At 42.8% G+C, this 20,629-nt stretch overlaps 1 protein-coding gene across 1 annotated transcript in view; it reads right to left on the bottom strand.

The window, feature by feature from the left end:
• Positions 1–20,629, bottom strand: part of LOC109902492 (CUGBP Elav-like family member 5) — a gene marked incomplete in the record, with an annotated part of 255,391 nt that overhangs the window by 6,633 nt on the left and 228,129 nt on the right. Inside the window, 7 exon segments of the mRNA XM_020498876.2 lie at positions 350–514; positions 2,077–2,220; positions 3,111–3,203; positions 6,001–6,207; positions 12,575–12,740; positions 17,297–17,320; positions 18,351–18,524. Of these exon segments, the coding sequence (XP_020354465.1) occupies positions 387–514; positions 2,077–2,220; positions 3,111–3,203; positions 6,001–6,207; positions 12,575–12,740; positions 17,297–17,320; positions 18,351–18,524 (936 nt within the window).

Here is a 20,629-nt window from a genome sequence, read left to right as displayed (position 1 = left end):
AATTCGCCCTCCATTGACCCCAACATATATCTTCCTTATGCATGTAAAGTAATCAATAAGTTCTAGTATGGTAACATGAAGAAGTATGTTTCAAGCTAGAATCCAACAAAGCCATGATTAGATCTAGCTTGCTTTTATTTGAATGTTTGATGTTTCTTGATGAAAAGATTTTACAGCTTTTTTTAAAAAATAGTTCAATTATGCCCATGATATCAGTGTGATGGTTTGGAGAAAGCCAGCCCACATTTGCAAATCAATCTATCTTTGTCTATCATGATGACAGATATCCTATTTCTAGGTGACAGGCATTCTATAAGTCTGAGTCTATAAGAAAGTCCACTGGGCTTACCTGTGCTGTTGCAGTGAACACTGAGGGCTAGGTTGTGTCAGTAAGGGCGGCTGGCATCCTTCGGTCGTTTTAACTGGACTTTCAACCTCTTCATTCCAATCTGAAAGCCGTTCATGGCTTGAATAGCTGCCTGTGCGCTAGCTGGGTTGTCGAAGCTCACAAACCCTAGGAGAAAAGACAGGAAAAGTGTATTAGCCTAAAAGCTAAAACGGTCAATATGGAAAAGTAGCCAAATAGGTATCCAATGACTTCAATTATGAGGAAACAAATAAAAGATTTCAGACAATGCACTCGCATTATGCATGGACTATTTCAGATTATATCAAAGGGCTTATTTTGATGGGAACAAAAGTAATATTTGGAACAATATTTAGCATTTTCTGTCATTTGAACCATTTTGCTTCTCAATGTAGCTTTGTGCAAACACTATCAAATGCTCTTGATTATAAATCAATGAGCATGCCATTGTGGCTGTTCCACTTTCACAGAGAAGCAGAACCCACACAGGCGAACACAGAGACAGGCCGACGCAGAAGCACATGCGTACGGCGCCAGACACTCAAGTCCAAACTCATGCTGAGCATCCTGTTTCCATCAACTGTAAAAATAAAGCCTTGAAAGTCAATGACCAGAAACTGCAGTGGAGTGTGGCTCCGGTTGATGCACTCCCCAGCGTCTATAGTGTCATTAGGAACAGTCGATGACCCATGGAAAAACAGCAGGAGCCTCCCCAGGTCCCCTGACACCTGGGAGGGGAGGTGTCTGCCTACACTGCCCCATTAGGGGGATGGGTTACGGGGGACAGAGGGAGGCAGAGAGGATGAGAGGGGTGCCCTAGGCTGGCCCTGCCACGAATAACAGGGAAGGATGTGGACTTAAAGCAGGTTTAAGGGGAGCTCTTAATGTCAGCTTTTCTCCCAGCACCATCAGTCTGGGTTTATCCCTCTCCCTGCCTTCTACATTAATTACCCTACAGAGCAGCCCAGTCCCCAGACCTAACATTACATTGTAAATGCATAGTGTATTAGTCAATACTGCAAATTTATATGTTATTAAGTCCCCCCTGAGAGCCGGGCAGCAATCAATTTTGCCCAGGGATGTGCGGCTCCCTGAATTGAAAACAAATGTTGATCTATAATTGTCCTTTGCCTTACCCTCATTTTTTCTCCCCCCTCCCTTCATCCCCACTTTTTTTTCAAGCCCAAAGGCAGGTCTGGTCTGTGGGTTGGCAGAGCCAAGTGGGACCAGGGCCAGGTTGGCGTGTGAATCAGCCCCAGTGCGCCCTGGGTATTGGGAAGTAGTGCGGGTAACAGAGCGGTGATCTGGATGCTGATACAGCAGAAGCCGTCACATGAGTTTTCAGGTCAATTTCACATCCACACAGTAATACAGTGGCACAGGGACTGTGACTACATACATGGTATTCCCAAGATTGGCTGGGAACAAAATAGCTAAAACCTTTTCAAACTCAAAGGACATCAAAGGACTAAGGAGTAAGATAAGAAGGGAAATATAGGCTACCAACTTGTTTAATGTAAAAGTTACTTTGTTGAAATAGCACAGGAATCATACTATCATGATAATATATAAAAATGTCAATATTTAAGTACAGATCACCTTGTTTGCGATACATGAAAATGATATTTAAGATAATAGATTGATCGATAGAACAAGCATAGACCTTCTCTCTATGACCTACTGTACTATAGCTCCATTACAAAACTCACCGAAGCATTTGCTCTGGTTGGTGGCTCGGTCCATGAAGACCTTGGAGGAGATGACGCTCCCGAAAGGCAGAAACATCTGCATGAGTTCATTATCTCCAAACTCCTGTGGCAGGTGGTAGATGAACAGGTTACAGCCCTCGGGCCCTGCGAACACACAGAAACCATGGCAACCACAATCAGACCTATTTACTGCTTTATTTACCGCTGCCTGCAGACCCGTGGCTTCTCATTTGGCCGGGGAACAGATCTGAGGAGCACGACTAATGGAGTGGCAAAGAAATACATTTGTTAGGAGTTCGGTAACGTTATCTTGAAATAATAACAACGCTGTGTTTACCACCACAAATACAAATTGTGAATTTTCCAACTTTGATTTGATTTTGCACGGTGTGGCGGCATGACATCACTGAGCTGGCGACTTGATGATGTGTTTTCGTGGAGATGTCGAGGGTGGAGCATTACACCTCTATTCGAGCATCTAATCTAGTAAAACCTCTCAACCTTTAATCAAGACAAAGGCCGACATAATAATAAATGCATATGTCTTTGAGGAAAAGCTGATTGGTAATGACTTAGAAATAGTGAAACCAAAATGACATTTACACACGGTTGTCATCATAATGCTGTGTAGGACAATCAACTAAGCAGATTGAGATGTGACCTATAAATGTGTTTGAAACCAGTCAATGGATTACACAACGCAATCAACCATTAGATGCTCAAATGTAATCTCTATGTTGTCTACATTTTGGAAAAGGTTAAAGCTAAAGCCAATCCTGCTAGACTGCATCGCATCCAAAGATGCTAAGATGATGATGCTTGATTACTTTTCTTTCCTCCCAGATAATACCTCCACACAGCTAGAGTAATATTTAATCACTGCATTATAACACCTAGACAACATTACCAGGAAAGTGTAATGCCAAAATCTGAAAGACAACATTGCAATGAAGCAATTAACAGTGAATATTTAACTATTTATAATAGTGTAGTACAATAGTTGTAAAAGAGTGTTAGTAATATTGTTCTCTCACCCTCACCTTCTCTCTGTTGCTGCTGCTGGATGACCTGTGATGGCTGAGGCAGTGTCTGGCCTATGGGAGTCAGTGTGCCAGCTGGGTAGATAGCTACAACACATTGAAGGGGAAACACAGAGAGAAACAAGGGGGTTCATGTCAGCGCTGCTGTAGGTTTGGTCATCACTGAATACTCAAACTATTTGTGTAAATATTTATAACAATCTTTATTATAGTAATCTTTATTATAGTTGGTCAGCTATGCTGTATGCTTTCAGTTACAGTATTGCAGTTTGTCATTCATTATACAACATGTGGGTATAATTCTGGATGTTGATTGGTTAAAACCGCATTCCAGCGGGTGTCTATTCCACAAGTTACCACCGGCTAAAGCTATGATGTTGAAATGCCTATTTACTCTGTTCCATCTCTATGTGCAATCCACTGTCTCATCAGCCCAGCCAGACTTATAAACTTGATCTCCAATATAAAAAGCATTTAGACATTATCTCCCATTTCTTTTAGACTAGCAATTGGTTTTCAACAGCTGAGATTTGTATAAACCTTGCTGTCTGTCTCTCCGACATTTGCAACATTGTTTCAATAATATTGAAATTCGATCTCCAGCTGTCCCATAGTAATGAAAGTGTCTGGAGTCGGGACAAGACAGACAGGCAGATTTTCACAGCCACTCGAAATCATGAATCAGCTGGCATCATTTCTATGGATACATACAAAGAAATACGAATAGAAAACAGGCCAAATGAAACAAAATGCAGCTAGGTTGCAGTCTTTCCAGCGTCAGTTTAAAATGATTGGCGTTAGCTGTGTTGTTGGCTAGTTCCTCTGAACAACAGTGTCCTGACAAGAGAGCACAGTTTCTATGCCAGGTGAAATTGCGCATAATTGTTATGGATGTGTCCAAATGTCACCAGAAAGCAGCTTTAACAAACGCAAATGCAGCTACTTTGCTGTTATTCTGGCTGCACTGTTTGATGTGACTGTAAATTAGCCGTAGTTGGCTAGCTAGCAAGGAATAGGAATAGGAAAGTTGCCAGCCAGTATGGCATTTAGAACAAACAACTGGGTCCATAGATACAGAACAACAAGACTGACCGACTGGGTCCATAGATACAGAACAATAAGACTGACCGACTGGGTACATAGATACAGAACAACAAGACTGAACGACTGGGTCCATAGATACAGAACAACAAGACTGAACGACTGGGTCCATAGATACAGAACAATAAGACTGACCGACTGGGTCAATAGATACAGAACAACAAGACTGACCGACTGGGTCAATAGATACAGAACAATAAGACTGACCGACTGGGTCAATAGATACAGAACAATAAGACTGACCGACTAGGTCCATAGATACAGAACAACAAGACTGACCGACTGGGTCCATAGATACAGAACAACAAGACTGACCGACTGGTTCCATAGATACAGAACAACAAGACTGAACGACTGGGTCCATAGATACAGAACATGACTTAATGACTGGGTCGCGTCTCTATCAACCAAACCAATAGAACAAACGACCAGCCTGCTTGGGTAGCAACTCTACGTTTGTGTCGGGACTATATCTCGTGGAAGGACGAAATTGTATGAATATATTCATCAAAATCATGTTTTTTATGAGAATATGTCAATCATTATTTGAATATGTTAGTAACCCGTTGTATAAAAGTGATAATGCCTCCAAAGACCGTGCAATATATCCTCCAAACACCGGTTTCTCTGGCATTATCACTTAAATGTAGCATGTAAGGGATAATCAACGAGGGGCTATGGTAGTTGCCGTGGTAACCAAACAAACTCTTACTATTTTAGCTAACCAAACCATCAGTTTGCCATTATGAAAATCGAATTTAACAATACCAATGTTTTCAGAACATGTAAGAATGAACTATAGCCCCTGAATTCTTCCGTGCAAATATGCCATGCCTTATACGGAAACGATGAGCGCCCTAGTATTCCCTTCACAACAATCAGAAACAACTATTAAACAATTCCATGGTATAATCTGCATTATAAACTGGGTGGTTCGAGCCCTGAATGCTGATTGGCTGTATCTATAACCGTATTCCGCGGGTATGACAAAGCATTTATTTTTACTGCTCTAATTATGTTGGTAAACCAGTTTATAATAGCAATAAGCACCTCGGGGTTTGCGTTGGGTAGTGCATAAGAACAGCCCTTAGCCATGGTATATTGGCCATATACCACGCCCCCTTGTGCCTTTTGCTTAATTACACCATGACATTGTTGAATACTAGTTTCTGATTGGCTTGAAGGGCATTCTAGAGCGTGCATTATTTCCCTATAATGAACAGCATGGTAGAATTCAATGGCTATAATTCATTCTTACATGTTTTGTTTGAGCCAAATTGAAAACATTATTGGCATTGTTGAATTTGATTTTCATAATAGCAAGCTAGAACTGATGGTTTGGTCAAAGATTTGTTACAACTAAAGCTCATTGACCTATCTGTGGTTTGGTTAGCTAAACTAGCGAGTCTGTTTGTTTGGCTACCACGGCAACTACTGTAGCTATCTATTAAACTTGCTAGCTACTTCAGTAGATGTTGAACACATTTCTACAGGCAAATTAACACATTCCTAGTGGCAAATGTGTTACATTATAGCCATGGTATAAAAGGGATAATCAACTACCTAACACGTCGTAGAACACACCTTCCACGTCGTTCATTATTTTCACATAGAACGCATAGCCCCTCGTTATCCCTTACATAATGTTAACTAGTAGAGATAAAGTAGCACATGTGTTGTAAGAAAGTAGTGTAGGGTTTCATTACCATACTACAAAAAATGCATCATATGAATTTACTGCACCTCAGTTTGGTATGAGCCTTGAGGTCTTATCTCAGCCTACCTGTGTATTGCTGTACTCCGGTGAAGGCTTGCTGGAGGGTGTCTGCGGCGGTGGGGCTCTGGGTGGAATAGGACGGCAGGCCGTTGCTGTACATGGTCTCCACGGCGGGATGTCCGTTGGGCTGATGGTGGGGGATGCCCGTGAAGCCGTTGACGATGGGAGTGACGATGCTGGGAGTGGTGATGTTGGCTGGTGGAGAGCTAAGACCTGCCGAGACAAGGACATTTCTACTTTTACAGACTATCGAACACACACACACACACACACAGACACACACACACACACACACTTTTGCTCGCTACACATCCTCTCCATCACAAAGACAGGATTCCTACAAGAAACTGTCACATAGCAGGCGCTGGTGGTGACACATCCCGCTGGATCACTGGGAAGTCAACCTGTGAAAAATGAGCCTGTCTGTAGTGTTTGTGCGATAGCCTGCTGGCTCCGAGTGCGAGCGGGATGATGAAACCACTATGCAACTCCAGTAAGATTCTGACGAGATAGGGGAGATTACAGTGAAACATTTACTCAGTGTGGACGCGGGTAGCCTACTCTCTTTATATATCATGAAAAAGATCAGATAGCTTGGCACACCATGAGCACATAACACACACACACATACACATACAGACACACACACGCACACGCACACGCACACACACACCACACACACCACACGGTTGCAGGATGTTTTACGGTTAGAATAGAATTGGATGCTCCTCTCTAGTTCGATGAATTTTAAACCAGCCTCTTGTTGAAAGTGTGCAATCTTGGGCGGAATGTGAATGAGTCCATTTGAGGAGGATCTCACTATGGATGATGGCTACTTTGAAAGGCTGCTCCGTGGTAGAGCATCAGCCCTCGCTGAGAAACGGGCCCCCTGGGGACCACCTTTCAATCTGGAGCCAAGACGGGATTGGACAGAAAGGCCGGTTGTCACGGAAACCCTCAGGCATGCCATCATAGCAATTTGTCCGCCTCGGTAAAGAGCCCCTAAAGAAAAGTCCACATAGGGATGGATACATACGGTGGGTATGCTATGCTGCATGGCTGGGAGTAATGCTAATGCCTTGGTAAATAGGCTGTGGCTCACACACAGAAAAACCTGCACAGAGCCATGTCAGCCTGAGACTACCCACGCACTCGGAGCACAGTTTAAGCAGTGGGGAGCCTGACACTCATGCAGCCAACCGCTGTGACCAGGGGAATTGCCCGGGTCCTGGCGAGAGCTGTTGTGTCTTTTGCACCATTTCCTTTTTTTAAGCTCCCCGCATTTGCTTGTTTCCTGCAGAACTGTGATGAATTAGACTGCAGCTCTGGCCCATTCTCTGGCGGGGCCCAGGAGACTGCTGCTCCCCATTCTGAGGGTTCAGACAGCCAGTCTGGCAGACCACACGCACTCTATTGTACCGCGCCATAATGCAGCCTCTCCATCATCAGGGAAATTCATTTTCCAAGGCTTAGCAGTGGGCCGCGGCCGCCGTGTGCTTCAGGGTCAGCAGGCAGACGCAGTGCACGTGTGATAAGAGCCCAGAGAAAGGAGATTCTAAAAGTCACAGGGTGGGAGATGATGCTCGTTGGGGACGTTTGGCGCCAGAGAGAGCCCAGTGGATCATGGAGGAGACACAGCTGCAGGGAGTCATGTCCAAGTGTAATGTGAGCGACTACAGCTTCAAACTCGAAAAATAGTATTTATGGTTGTAAAATAATAGTACTAGTAGTAATTTCAGTAGTAGTACTGGTAGTAATAGTGGTTTCATAGGCTATGGGTTAGTTATAGTGACATATTTTGGGGTGGTTTGTATCTGTATAGTTGTTGTTAGTTGTTAGTGGGTTATAGTGGGTTATAGTGGGCTAGTTTAGTAGGCTAGAGTGAATACTATATCATCATAAGCCATAGAATGAATTACTATGATCAGGGCACCCTTGGGAATGAGACCCTGGTATCAATGGGTTTTCCCTAAATAATAATAATAATAGTATAATACAAGTGTTTTTAACCTCTCAAAATGAATGGGAATACATTCTGAAAGTGTTGTAGCAATGATTTCAGTTTAGAATGTTGAAGCCTGCGTTCCACCATTGAAATGAATGGGGATACAGCAAGCTTTATAGTTTTTGAAGTAGAAACGGAAGCAAAAAGCTGTGTTGAAGCCATCTATGTTGAGTCAGTTTGTGGTGTATCCAAAATTTGCCTTTGAAATCTATGGAGCTTTTATGCACATCTTAAAACGGTTATAGTTCAAAAAGTATACATGGAATCAAAAAGCTGTATACAAGCACACTATTATAGACCAGTCTGCACATTTGAGTTTGAATGGCGTTTCTAGCTTAAACGGTTGAAGACTAGTTGCGACCAGAATTTTTCCCATTCAAGTCTATAGCACCTGAAATGCATTGAGATGTATGTTTTTTTTGAAGCATCAGTGCCAGTCTGCATATTTTATAGTTATTTTGGTGTTGGTAGCTTTAACGGTTTTGGCCCTACAGGTGGCAATGGGAGGCGAATAATAATAATATCAATTATTATTATTAAGTATAAACCATTTCTAAAGTTGTGCTTTGCTTTCAGCAAGCACACTTAATAATGAATGCTACTCAGCTCTGAGGGAGAGAAGAGGCCGAAAGTGCTCAAAAACTTGTTCGTAGATACAGTACCTATCTAAGGCATAAGTGGATTACGAAGAATATACTGAGAATCTGATTCCATTTTCCTGCATATTACTTTCCACACAACCATACCATTCCATGAACTACCGTTACTGCGCAAATATTATGTTCTTAAACATGAGCAGACCTCAACTAATGTATTTCTAGCTAGAGTAGGAGAAATATTGTACTCCATACGGTGCCATACATAACAAGACATTTCATTTTATACTCCAGTGGACATATAGCCTCGCATTGTGAAAATCATATTCATAGCGTGTTTACGATGCACACACAAGCATGTGGCTGTTTACATATGCCTGTTTACTGAATGCATTGTCCCATAATAATGACATGTTGTTTTGCACTCCAGAATGGGTCAATAGGAAACTACGGGTCAAGAGATTGCTTATATTTCACAACTCGGATTTTACCTGTCACCTTTCTAAGGTTATAATACCATGAAGTGAGTATACAACATATTCCACTTGGTTTTATGTTATGAAAGCATAATTACATTTACATTATTACCGTCTGTTCTTTGGGAAAATTGTTGTGATTGCACTGAGAAAGAAGCATAAGAGTATTTATTATGCTAGTTATACATTCAAATCAACAAGGAGCACTGGACCCATTTTGGAGAGCAGGACAGTCAATATAAACACAAGGACTGTCTCTCAGCGAAGCAAGAAATAAGCATTCATAACAGATGTTTTCATTTATTGATTCAAAAACTAGGTGCGTTCGTACTCGGAGGGCAAACTGCACTCAAACTGTTCTGGTTGTTCAAACGTGAATGAAGAAAGGTCTAAAATTTTATAAAGGGTGTAGATTAAGATTCCAAGAGAACTACTAATGCTACTGAAAATTACTTTTTGTCATTAAAAGGTGTTATTCATGTTAATGTGGTAAAGTCCTTAAAAAGTCCAAAATGGAATTCTATTAGATGATGCTGAGACTATATATGGTACATATTGTATAAAATGTGATTCGATATAGTGGTCTGTATGCAGCAACCCTGGTAGGATGAATGTGGCTTGTGCCAAAGGGGGTATTCTATCTGAGCTGGTATCCCATGGCGAACGTGACACACAGCTACCCAAGGTGAGGCCGCCCTGAGCCCAGGCAGGCAGGCGTTCCCACTGAGGCGTGGTGCTGCTCAGAGCCCTTCTGGGGGTCACAAACACTATGTCAAACAGCTCATTTGCTTCAACTGTGGCATTAGTCACTCTGGAATTGTCCTGCATCATGTTTTTGACCCCAATCCAAACCCACTTCCATCAATGACACAATCAGGGCTGAATTGAATGGGAGTGTGGTTAGGCAGGGCCCTATATGTATGTAATGGATGTATTCAGCCCATGTAGAGCAGCACTCTGGAACGTAACATTATGTGATTTTGATTACACACTTCCTGGTCATGTGATCGACCTAACAAAGGACTGCCGTTCCCCTCCCCATATCTATCCCCCTGGGATCTGCATTTTTTTGTTTGTTTCATTTTTGTTTCTCTTGAAGCTCAGGAAGTGCACCTGCTGAACATTATTGTCAAAAAGCATCATCATGCATCATTGTAAGGATACATGCTCTAATCAAGTCAACCATCTGGCAGGCTGCTTATACGCCATCAAGCTGAAATGCTTTACATCTGTTGATCAAATGGGTGTTTCATTGTTTTCAGAAAGCACCCCTTAACATTTCTGGCGCTTTAAACTTTTTCTGCTGTGGTGCACAAGCTTTATGTTGTGATAGGCAGGCGTGCGCAGAGGTGATTCAGATCATTAAAAGAGAGGGTAATGCACCACGTTTACCTCAAGATCAGCCAGGCTTTGAATGGTCATTTTTACAACACTGTTTGTAATTGATGGTAATTCAGGCACTGCATTGTGGGACTTAGCGAGGCGCCTGTCATCATCCAATGGACTTCATCGGGTTATTAAGGAGATTTAGGCTAAGGTTATGAACATAGAGGCTAAAACTTCTCTATATTTGATGTCTAAGCCGCATATTTGGCACTGCTGAATTTCTTTTGACAAATCTAAGTATAGTGGCAATGCATTGTGTCAAGATATGGAGAGTCGATGAGACAACTTTGTGGGCCAGCATCAGTAAAGAACATGAAAGCATGTCTCTAACATTACAATGAATTATTCCACTTATTCACTGCATGAGTCTCAAAGTCTCTAAGTGGCTCTCAGCTCCCTTAAACAGACAGCCTTGCCAGTAATGTTATGTGCTCCTTCAATGAACTTTAAATAAGTCATGGCACCAGTAGACATGTGAAAGGGGAGGCTGCTGCATACATACACCAGTCTGCTGCCTATCAGCACAGACTCCAATGAATGGAATCAAAATTCCTTTCATATTTATTGTAGTCCTTGGAAATTCTCTCTCTTGCAGTGATTAATAATGCATTGGATTCAATAATACAAGTAATCAGCAGACTGTAGCTTACACAGAAGCGTGTCAAATGCTAGACATATTTCAGCGCTTCTGGGATTTCTGAGAGGGAACACACACCATGGTGAGCTCTTTTCAATACCAAAGGCCAGTTCATTAAGCTCCTTGCATTGCAGATTGATAAGCCATTGATTCCAACCCCCCTGCAATAGCCTATTTTTCTTATGATTATAACATAGTGGATTGCTCTCTCGAACAAGGTGGTGCAGTATTATGAAGCCCTTTGAAAAGGTTAAATGTATATGAAATGAATATCTGATATGGCTCAGTATTGATTATGCACTTATGTACATTTCAAATCAGTATTATGTATTTGCTGCATACATAGTCCATACAATGTGTGCATATGAAGTGCATGTGGGGATCCTGTCTCTTGGTCTTTCATCATAGTAGCACTATACTGCAGTCACGCTTCAGTATACATACTGAACACAACACATACAATGCAGTGGAATTCTGTCCTGTATTACCAACGAAGAAGAAGCACCACAGCTAAACTTTTAATCACTGCCTTTGATTGATTACCTGTGTAAAAAAAAGTGCCCACTTTGCATTAAAAAAAATGTCACTGTAAATATTTGACAAATAGCTCTTCTCCAGCCTCCACCACTCCCATGCTTAACTTAGTGCACATATACAGTACACAGCATGTGCATATTGGCATGTTCCATCAGATATACATGCATGCATTCAGTCATGAGAGAGAGAGAGAGATGGTCACTGACAGAACCCATTCTAACCTGTGATATAGATTTTCAGAGTAGAACGTAAATGTGCTTTAAAATGGGTCATGTCAGACAGATGCGTAATCTTGACTGTTGATTCCCTCACAACTATACAGTTCTAATGTTATACAGTTACCAAACTCACTATACTGCAATGTCAGGGGAAATATACAAATAAACACAACAAAGACTTAGAATTTGTATTATTCATTTTGATGCATGCTTTGTGAGCGAGGATCTTGTGGGTTCCTCAGTTTCACAAAAAATGAAATATTGCTGAATAAGCTAATGTTATGCGGTAGCTATCTCAAAGTCCTCTACTGCGTTCCCTGTAATGTGTCTGTATAGAATGATGGGGCCGTTTGTAATGGAAAACTGAGGGAAGTGCATGCAGATCCTGTGTAAGTGTTTCAAAGCACAAGGTCAAAAGACGGAGGAGAAATTAGTGCCTGTACCTGTGAACGTATCTATTATGCTCCCGATTCGATTTACAGCACCAAAATATATCTGCATACACAACATAAATATGCAAATCACATCAAATGTATTTTCTTTTCTTTTTCTCCAACGGAATAATTTTGGATTATCAGTAGGCAGGCATTTCCTCTTTTCTCTTGGCCAGTCTGAGTTCTCTCTTCCCTCTTCCTCCCCCCCATCTCCCAAACTCCACCCACACACATAAACACACACACACACTTACACCCACTCACCCAAAGGGAATGAAACGCATTGCTTACCCAGTGCCTGGTGGAACTCCCCAGACACCGGGGTCATGGAGTTGGGTGGGAGGCCGTTGATGCTGAGTGCCCCCATCTGGTGGAGTTGGGTGGCGGGGAAGGCCATGCTGGGCGTCAGGTAGCCCCCGTGGCTCGCTGCCATGATGGCTGCCTGCTGCTGCATGAGCTGGGGGAACAGGAGGGAGGGAGAGAGAGGGAGAGAGGTTAGTACAGAGGGAGGGAGAAGGGAGGGAAATGAGGGATGGGCGGTGAGCGAGAATTAGAATAAAGCGAGAGATGAGAGAGAGAGAAACCGAAGAAAGTATGAGGAAAGTATGAGGAAGAGACGGAGCGAGAGAGAGAGAGGTGGGGGGGAGGGGGAGAGAGAGTAGCATAGGAAAGTTATAGAGGGAGGTATAGATGGGGTTGATGGGTGTATAGTGCATGGAAAGTAGAGCGGAATAAAAGAAAGGAAGGGGGGGGGGAAAGTCTGTCAACCTATGTTTAGTGAATCTGTCTTTCCTCACAGTCGGAGGGCTGTCAGCAGCTGTAGGAATCTTTCAATAGCTGTCTGTTGGGCTCATTCAAATCAACGGATTGACATGTGCACATTATTCCTGTCTCTAGGGACCTGGGAAAGTTCAGAGGCAGAATTGAATTGCATTTATCTTCCTTTGTCAAACTTCTCTGTGTGTCCCTCTCTGGTTGTGTAAGGTAAAGTGGAGGGGCAGTGACATCTCTGTGGCTCCGCTCGCTGGGCTCTTTTTAACTTGCTGCGGTGCCACTGGCGTGTCACGAGCAGCAACCTGTAATGACAGTCCATTTACACTGGACACAGTGATAAAGAACTAGGCTGACACCACTTAGCACGAACACACAGATAAACCCATTCTCTATCCAATACTGCCTAGAATATACCCACACACGTCTAGTATTTCTGCACTCCGTCTCAGATACTGAGGGCCTAATTCCAGAGAAAATCCATCATTGTACGAAGGTGTTTACAACCTCTGGACCAGTGGGTTTATCTGGGAAATCAATGTTATTTTGTAGGGCATCTAATTCACGATAAGGAATGCAGGTATGTGGGGGAAAAACATGGACACAATCGGACAATCCCTGTTTAATATCCCACAGCGCCCTCCGTCCTGTTGAAAAAGTGGATTGGCACCCCGAGTCTGACTCAGCTAAGCAGAAATCAAATGCCTTTGCAACTAGCTAGCTCTGATGTTAATGACGATATTGTGCGGCTGAGGCAGAAGATGCCACTCTCCCTGTATTTGCATGGAGTCCCTGGATAGGAAAAGCCAATTATTTTCCCTCAATGCCCCTGTCAGGTAACCTAAAAGCGGCTGTCCTGCCACAAAACGGGCGCCGCTGGCACCTCATCCATTAGCCACATGCCTTACCACCACTATCTATTAACTCCTTTTGTCATTTGCATAATTTTATCAACATGACAAATGGGGATCATCCATTTTGCTCGGAATAAGATAAATTGAGCTTTTAGGGGTTTGGAAAAAGGGGCGGCAAGAAGAACTAAAAAGCACGACCAAGAAAACAAACAATGATAAGAAGTCAACGTGAGAGCTGTGGTTGGTGTGGGATAGAGATGGTGTTAATGCCCTCATTAAGTTTAGACTGGGGTCAGAGGTTTGGGGCAAAAGGCCTCTGATCTGATTGGCCCCTGTATCAGAGCATACTGTCACACAAGTCAGTGGCTTTTGTCCCCCTCTCAGGATCTTCTGCCTGCTTTCAATAGGAGTTGGGGACTTGGGCTTACTCTAATAACCTTGCAACCCATTTGCCAGTGGCCTATACAAGTTGATGGAAGCTGCAGCAGGCCTAGATGGTAGAATAACAGACTGAGGCAGAAGGTCTCCGTATAGCTGTGACTTTACATGCATAGATAATGCAGTCCTTCATGCCAGCTGCCAGATTGTCATGGATAACAACATGGCATTCAGTGATGCTTTTTCAGAATTAAAATGCAGCAAATTGGAAGCTGAAGCATGTAATTATGTTGGAATGAAGTGGGTAATACAAACTGGCTCTGATAAAAAGCCTCTGTCCACCAACTGGAAGTGTTGACAGAGATATTCAGTCATTTTCTACTATTCATGTGTTTTTCTTTTTTTCTAAGACTTTCATCCATATTCAAAAGCCATTGCTACAGTATATTTCTTCTTATTTATCCTTGGCAGTAGCTAGCAAAATGTCTGTGGCAGACAAAGAGCTAAATTGCATTGAACTGAATCTTCATCATCATGGCCATAACCTTTTCTCGCTCTGGAATGGAAAGAAAAGAAACGAAGGCAGAAGAAAAGAAGCAGGGAAAAAGTTGCCCGTTGCTACAGCATCCATTTAGTGTCAGGCATCTGCTTCTTTATTGCAACCTGATGGCATTATTCTCCCCTGGTGCCAGCAGGCAATCACCTCTATCACATGGCAATTATCTCTATAGCACTGCTCTGTGACTCGCTGACTCTCAGCACTGTCACATGTGACCCTTCCAGCCAGTCCTGAACGGGCACCGAGGAGGAGGAGAAGATTGGGGGAGTGAGGGAGGGGGAAATGGAGCGAGTGAAAGAGAAGACCCCAGTTATTGAGGTCCTGGACCTGCAGATTGCCTGAAACTGCAGACTGGTGTGCACTCCAGCAGAGAGAACCTGAAGACAATAGAGTCCACTGCAATTGCCTGGCCTGAGCTTAAGGGCTTCATTTGTTACCATCATGCTATGGTGTGTTTCCTTAGTGGGGTTTTAATAGGGTTTGTTTCATGTTTCATCATTTTGGTGTGTGTGTTGATGAAGATTTGGGCAGTTGGTATGGGAGGGTGTCCCACTTATAAGGTCATTTTCTAGGAAATGTCAAGAGCCGTACAGTAGCCTTACCTAAATAACAATTTTCTATCTGCTTATATTTGTGACCTTTAATGAATGCATAATATAACACATCCTCCTCGTTATTGGCTGTGCATAGTTCCTGCTTGTGCAATGCAATCGCTCAAGGTGTTGGTAAGGTACAGTAGAGGCAAATAATTTCAATATCACTTGTAAGCTCTTCTTTATTATGATATAGCTGAATTTATTGTGAAACACTTTAGATTTGATCGTTTCCTGATTTGTGTTGGGTTGGGTTGTGGTGAATAGGATCAATTATATCCTGTATATTCTGACTAGTTCCAACAGGGGGCGATGTTTGTCAATGTGAGGAGTACACTCATCATGCACCTTCTGCATATCCACCCACACACACAACTTCACCATTAGCTCCCTGTTAAAACTACTGTTTTCTTAAACCATTCATTTTTATCCGATTCAATCGAATACACATTCTTTGGTGATGTTGTGCCTCTAGTGTCGCACATTTTCAAGCCTTCCATTCCCACACTGAAATGGCGTGTAGCATTTCAGAAACAGCAAGCTGAAATGGCTGTTCTCAGGAATATACACATGGCTTGAGATGAGAGAAGTGTGACACAAATCAAATTGTGTACAAATATGCTCTATGTGTATTGACAGGCAACAGTTGACAGGAAATAATGGGTAGCTGCTTTATCGTGTTTTTACACGGCTTCTTTACAACAACTATAATCAGCCATTTGGAATGGTTTGGGAATAACTTCCTCTCTCCTTGTGTTTCGTGAAATCACGTTTGCAAATGGGATGTTGTCTGTCAGAACAGTGCTGTGTCTATCTTGAAAACGGCACATTTCTCATTTTTGTCAGTGTTGTACCCCTACAATTTGTGTTCACCCCCCCCCCCCCCCCTCTATCTCTCTCCTGGATTGACTAAAATCCAATTTACGGGCTGTCAGCTCAACTCTATAATCCTATCCACTGCTGTATTTGTGAAGTAGCTCTTTGAATTTGCCATTTACTGTACTGTGGATATATACCGTCCCTGTAGATGTCTGTATTCCATACCCTGCTAGCTATATATACACTGGTAAACATGTGGATGGAGGAGCACATATCAGTGGAGGCTGCTGAAGGGAAGACAGCTCAAAATGATGCCTGGAATGGCATTAATGGAATGGTATCAAACACATGAAATGTGGATTCCATGTGTTTGATACCATTCCACTGACTCCGTTCCAGCCATTATTATGAGCCGTCCTCCCCTCAGCAGCCTCCACTGGTACATATAAAGAGGCTTTTGAGATAGTCATTCTGTGTCATTGCGGGTTTTGTTCTTGGTATAATAGTTTTTCATAGAGTAAAGAAACATTTAAGGTGTATCACTCTGTTGCAGTTAATTCCAACCCAATAGAGAGCAAAGGCTGTCACATGCTGCAATAAGCATCTAAGTTTCTGTGTCTGGTATTCAATCAAAACTGCATTAGTGGAAACCCAACACTGAAGAAAAATGACACTGTTCCTGTGCCAAATGAAAGTACATTACAAGTAATGGAATTCATTAGACATAATGTATATAGTGGAATAAAACAAAACTAGCTGTAGGCTATACATTCATTACAACATACCTGAGGGTTGAAATGATCTCATAACAGAACGTTGTACAACCTTAAAGCATTACAATATACAGTATGATTCATATCTCATGGAGAATTTCACTTACAATGGTATCAGTCACTAGTCTTGAAAAAATAACTAATAACTAATAATGACTGTAAATGAATAACTAATATCTAATAACTAACTATAATGATCAAATATCTATAACATGACTAGAAACTACCATTCACAAAACTTTAGCAATGGATTGGCATGTACCCACCTCATTGTCATGCTGCAGCAGTGCCTGGAAAAACAAGACACATGTTGTTGTGTGGCATAGAGTTGGTGACAGAGTGTGTAGCTGTCTGTGTGTTGTCTGAATGCGTAGTGTAGTGGGTGTGACGGGGTGCGTGGGGCTCTGCCACAGTAAATAAGAGTCATGGACAACCTGAGCAGGACACAATGCTCTCCCAGCAGACCACCACCACCTCCACCACTCCTGAAACATTAGCATTTCTCCACATTTCCTGGGGATGGGCTGCATTTCATGAATTGTAATGAAGGCAGGAGTTTTACTGGAGAGAGGACAGAGATGGCCTCGCAATTACTCTGGGACGGTCAATTTGCACTTTTCATACTGGCCACCATGCCTGTGATAAGAAAATGAGGGAAATGAATAAACCCCCGAGACCTGGGCAGCCTCAACAATTAATCCTGGCATTTAGAGAATAAAAAATCAAATCTGCCCGTGCGTGCAAAGTAAATAAATGAAGAATTCCGTTATTTTATAAATATATACATACTGTGTATATTTATGCAGTCTGATGTGACTGAGGTTGAGGTATTTATCGGTGTCAGACGGAACCCTTTTCTTCATTCCATTTCAGCTCCCTTCAAACGGCAGTAACTCTGTATGCAGGCTAAAGAGGTTTGTGTGGAGATAAGGTTCCTATGGAATATTCCGAGTCATCTCTGGCCCCTGGTGCAGCTCCGGGGCCCCGGGGAGACGAAAGGGCAGTGGGAAAAGCAGCGTGGGCTGGGTGAGCTCATCAAAGAGCCTGGGGTCTGCCGTGTGTGTACGGTGCTCTGCCCTCGGGGGTGTTGGGGGGTAAGAGGGATACAGATAGTTGGGGGTTGGGAGGGGTAAGAGGGGTAAGAGGGAAACGAAATGTTGGGGGTCGCGCTAGTTAACTCACTGCGTGTGTGGATGGTGTTAGTGGGGTCAGAGGGGTACGGAGGGTTGGGGGTTGTGCTAGTTAACTCACTGCGTGTGTGGATGGTGTTAGTGGGGTCAGAGGGGTACGGAGGGTTGGGGGTTGTGCTAGTTAACTCACTGCATGTGCGTAGGTACTGTAGGTGCTGAAGGGAAGGGCGATGGCTGGGTTAAAGATGCCAAACTGGCCCACCATCTGCTGCATGCGGCGGATGGTGCGCTCCTTGTCGGTGTCGGCAAACTTCACCACCAGGCTGGAGGACGCGCCCTGGGGGGGGAGAGAATCGGAGCCGTTCTGAGGAGAGAGGGACCGCACACTTAACCAACCAACCCTCCTCTGTCCGCAACGCCTCCACACAGCAGTTAGCGTATCAACATCATCATCAACATAACACGCCACATAGTCAGTCACTGTTGGCTATGACAGTTGAAGTCGGAGGTTTACATACACCTGAGCCAAATACATTTAAACTCTGTTTTTCACAATTCCTGACATTTATTCCTGGTAACAATTCCCTTTGTTAGGTCAGTTAGGATCACCACTTTATTTTAAGAATGTGAAATGTCAGAATAATAGTAGAGAGAGATTTATTTCAGCTTTTATTTCTTTCATCACATTCCCAGTGGGTCAGAAGTTCACATACACTCAATTAGTATTTGGTAGCACTGCCTTTAAATTGTTTAACTTGGGTCAAACGTTTCAGGTAGCCTTCCACAAGCTTCCCACAATAAGTTGGGTGAATTTTGGCCCAGTCCTCCTGACAGAGCTGATGTAACTGAGTCAGGTTTGTAGGCCTCGTTGCTTGCACACGCCTTTTCAGTTCTGCCCACAAATTGTCTATAGGATTGAGGTCAGAGCTTTGTGAAGGCAACTCAAATACCTTGACTTTGTTGTCTTTAAGCCATTTTGCCACAACTTTGGAAGTATGCTTGCGGCCAAGCTTTAACTTCCTGACTGATGTCTTGAGATGTTGCTTCAATATATCCACATAATTGTCCTTCCTCATGATGCCATTAATTTTGTGAAGTGTACCAGTCCCTCACACCCCCACAACATGATGCTGCCACCCCCTTGCTTCACGGTTGGGATGGTGTTCTTCGGCTTGCAAGCCTCCCCCTTTTTCCTCCAAACATAATGATGGTCATTATGGCCAAACAGTTTTATTTTTGTTTCATCAGACCAGAGGACATTTCTCCCAAAAGTATGATCTTTGTCCCCATGTGCGGTTGCAAACCACAGTCTGGCTTTTTTATGGCGGTTTTGAAGCAGCGGCTTCTTCCTTGTGAGCGGCCTTTCAGGTTATGTCGATATAGGACTCGTTTTACTGAGGATATAGATACTTTTGTACCTGTTTCCTCCAGCATCTTCACAAGGTCCTTTGCCGTTGTTGTGGGATTGATTTGCACTTTTCGCACCCAAGTACGTTCATCTCTAGGAGACAGAATGTGTCTCCTTCCTGAGTGGTATGACGGCTGCTAAAGCTTCTAAAGCCATGACATAATTTTCTGGAATTTTCCAAGCTGTTTAAAGGCACAGTCAACTTAGTGTATGTAAAATTCTGACCCACTGGAATTGTGATAAGGTGAATTAATTGTGTCAAGCACAAAGTATATGTCCTAACCGACTTGCCAAAACTATAGTTTGTTAACAAGAAACTTGTGGAGTGGTTGAAAAACTAGTTTTAATGACTCCAACCTAAGTGTATGTAAACTTCCGACTTCAACTGTATATACAGATGTGCTCAAATTTGTTGGTACCCTTACAGCTCATTGAAATAATACTTCATTCCTCCTGAAAAGTGATGAAATTTAAAGCTATTTTTATCATGTATACTTGCATGCCTTTGGTATGTCACAGAATAAAGCAAAGAACCTGTGAAAAGAGATTAATTATAGCTTATTCTACAAAGATATTCTAAAATGGCCTGGACACATTTGTTGGTACCCCTTAGAAAATATAATAAATAATTGGATTATAGTGATATTTCAAACTGATTTGTTTCTTTAATCAGTATCACACGTCTCCAATCTTGTGATCGGTCAATCAGCCTATTTAAATGGAGAAAAGTGGTCCCTGTGCTGTTTGGTATCATTGTGTGCACCACACTGAACATGGACCAGAGAAAAGTGGTCACTGTGCTGTTTGGTATCATTGTGTGCACCACACTGAACATGGACCAGAGAAAAGTGGTCACTGTGCTGTTTGGTATCATTGTGTGCACCACACTGAACATGGACTAGAGAAAAGTGGTCACTGTGCTGTTTGGTATCATTGTGTGCACCACACTGAACATGGACCAGAGTAAAGTGGTCACTGTGCTGTTTGGTATCATTGTGTGCACCACACTGAACATGGGCCAGAGTAAAGTATTCACTGTGCTGTTTGGTATCATTGTGTGC

This window comes from Oncorhynchus kisutch, linkage group LG13 (assembly GCF_002021735.2).
Source record: "Oncorhynchus kisutch isolate 150728-3 linkage group LG13, Okis_V2, whole genome shotgun sequence".
NCBI classification, from domain to species: Eukaryota; Metazoa; Chordata; class Actinopteri; order Salmoniformes; family Salmonidae; genus Oncorhynchus; species Oncorhynchus kisutch.
This window is presented reverse-complemented; position numbering and strand designations above follow the sequence as displayed.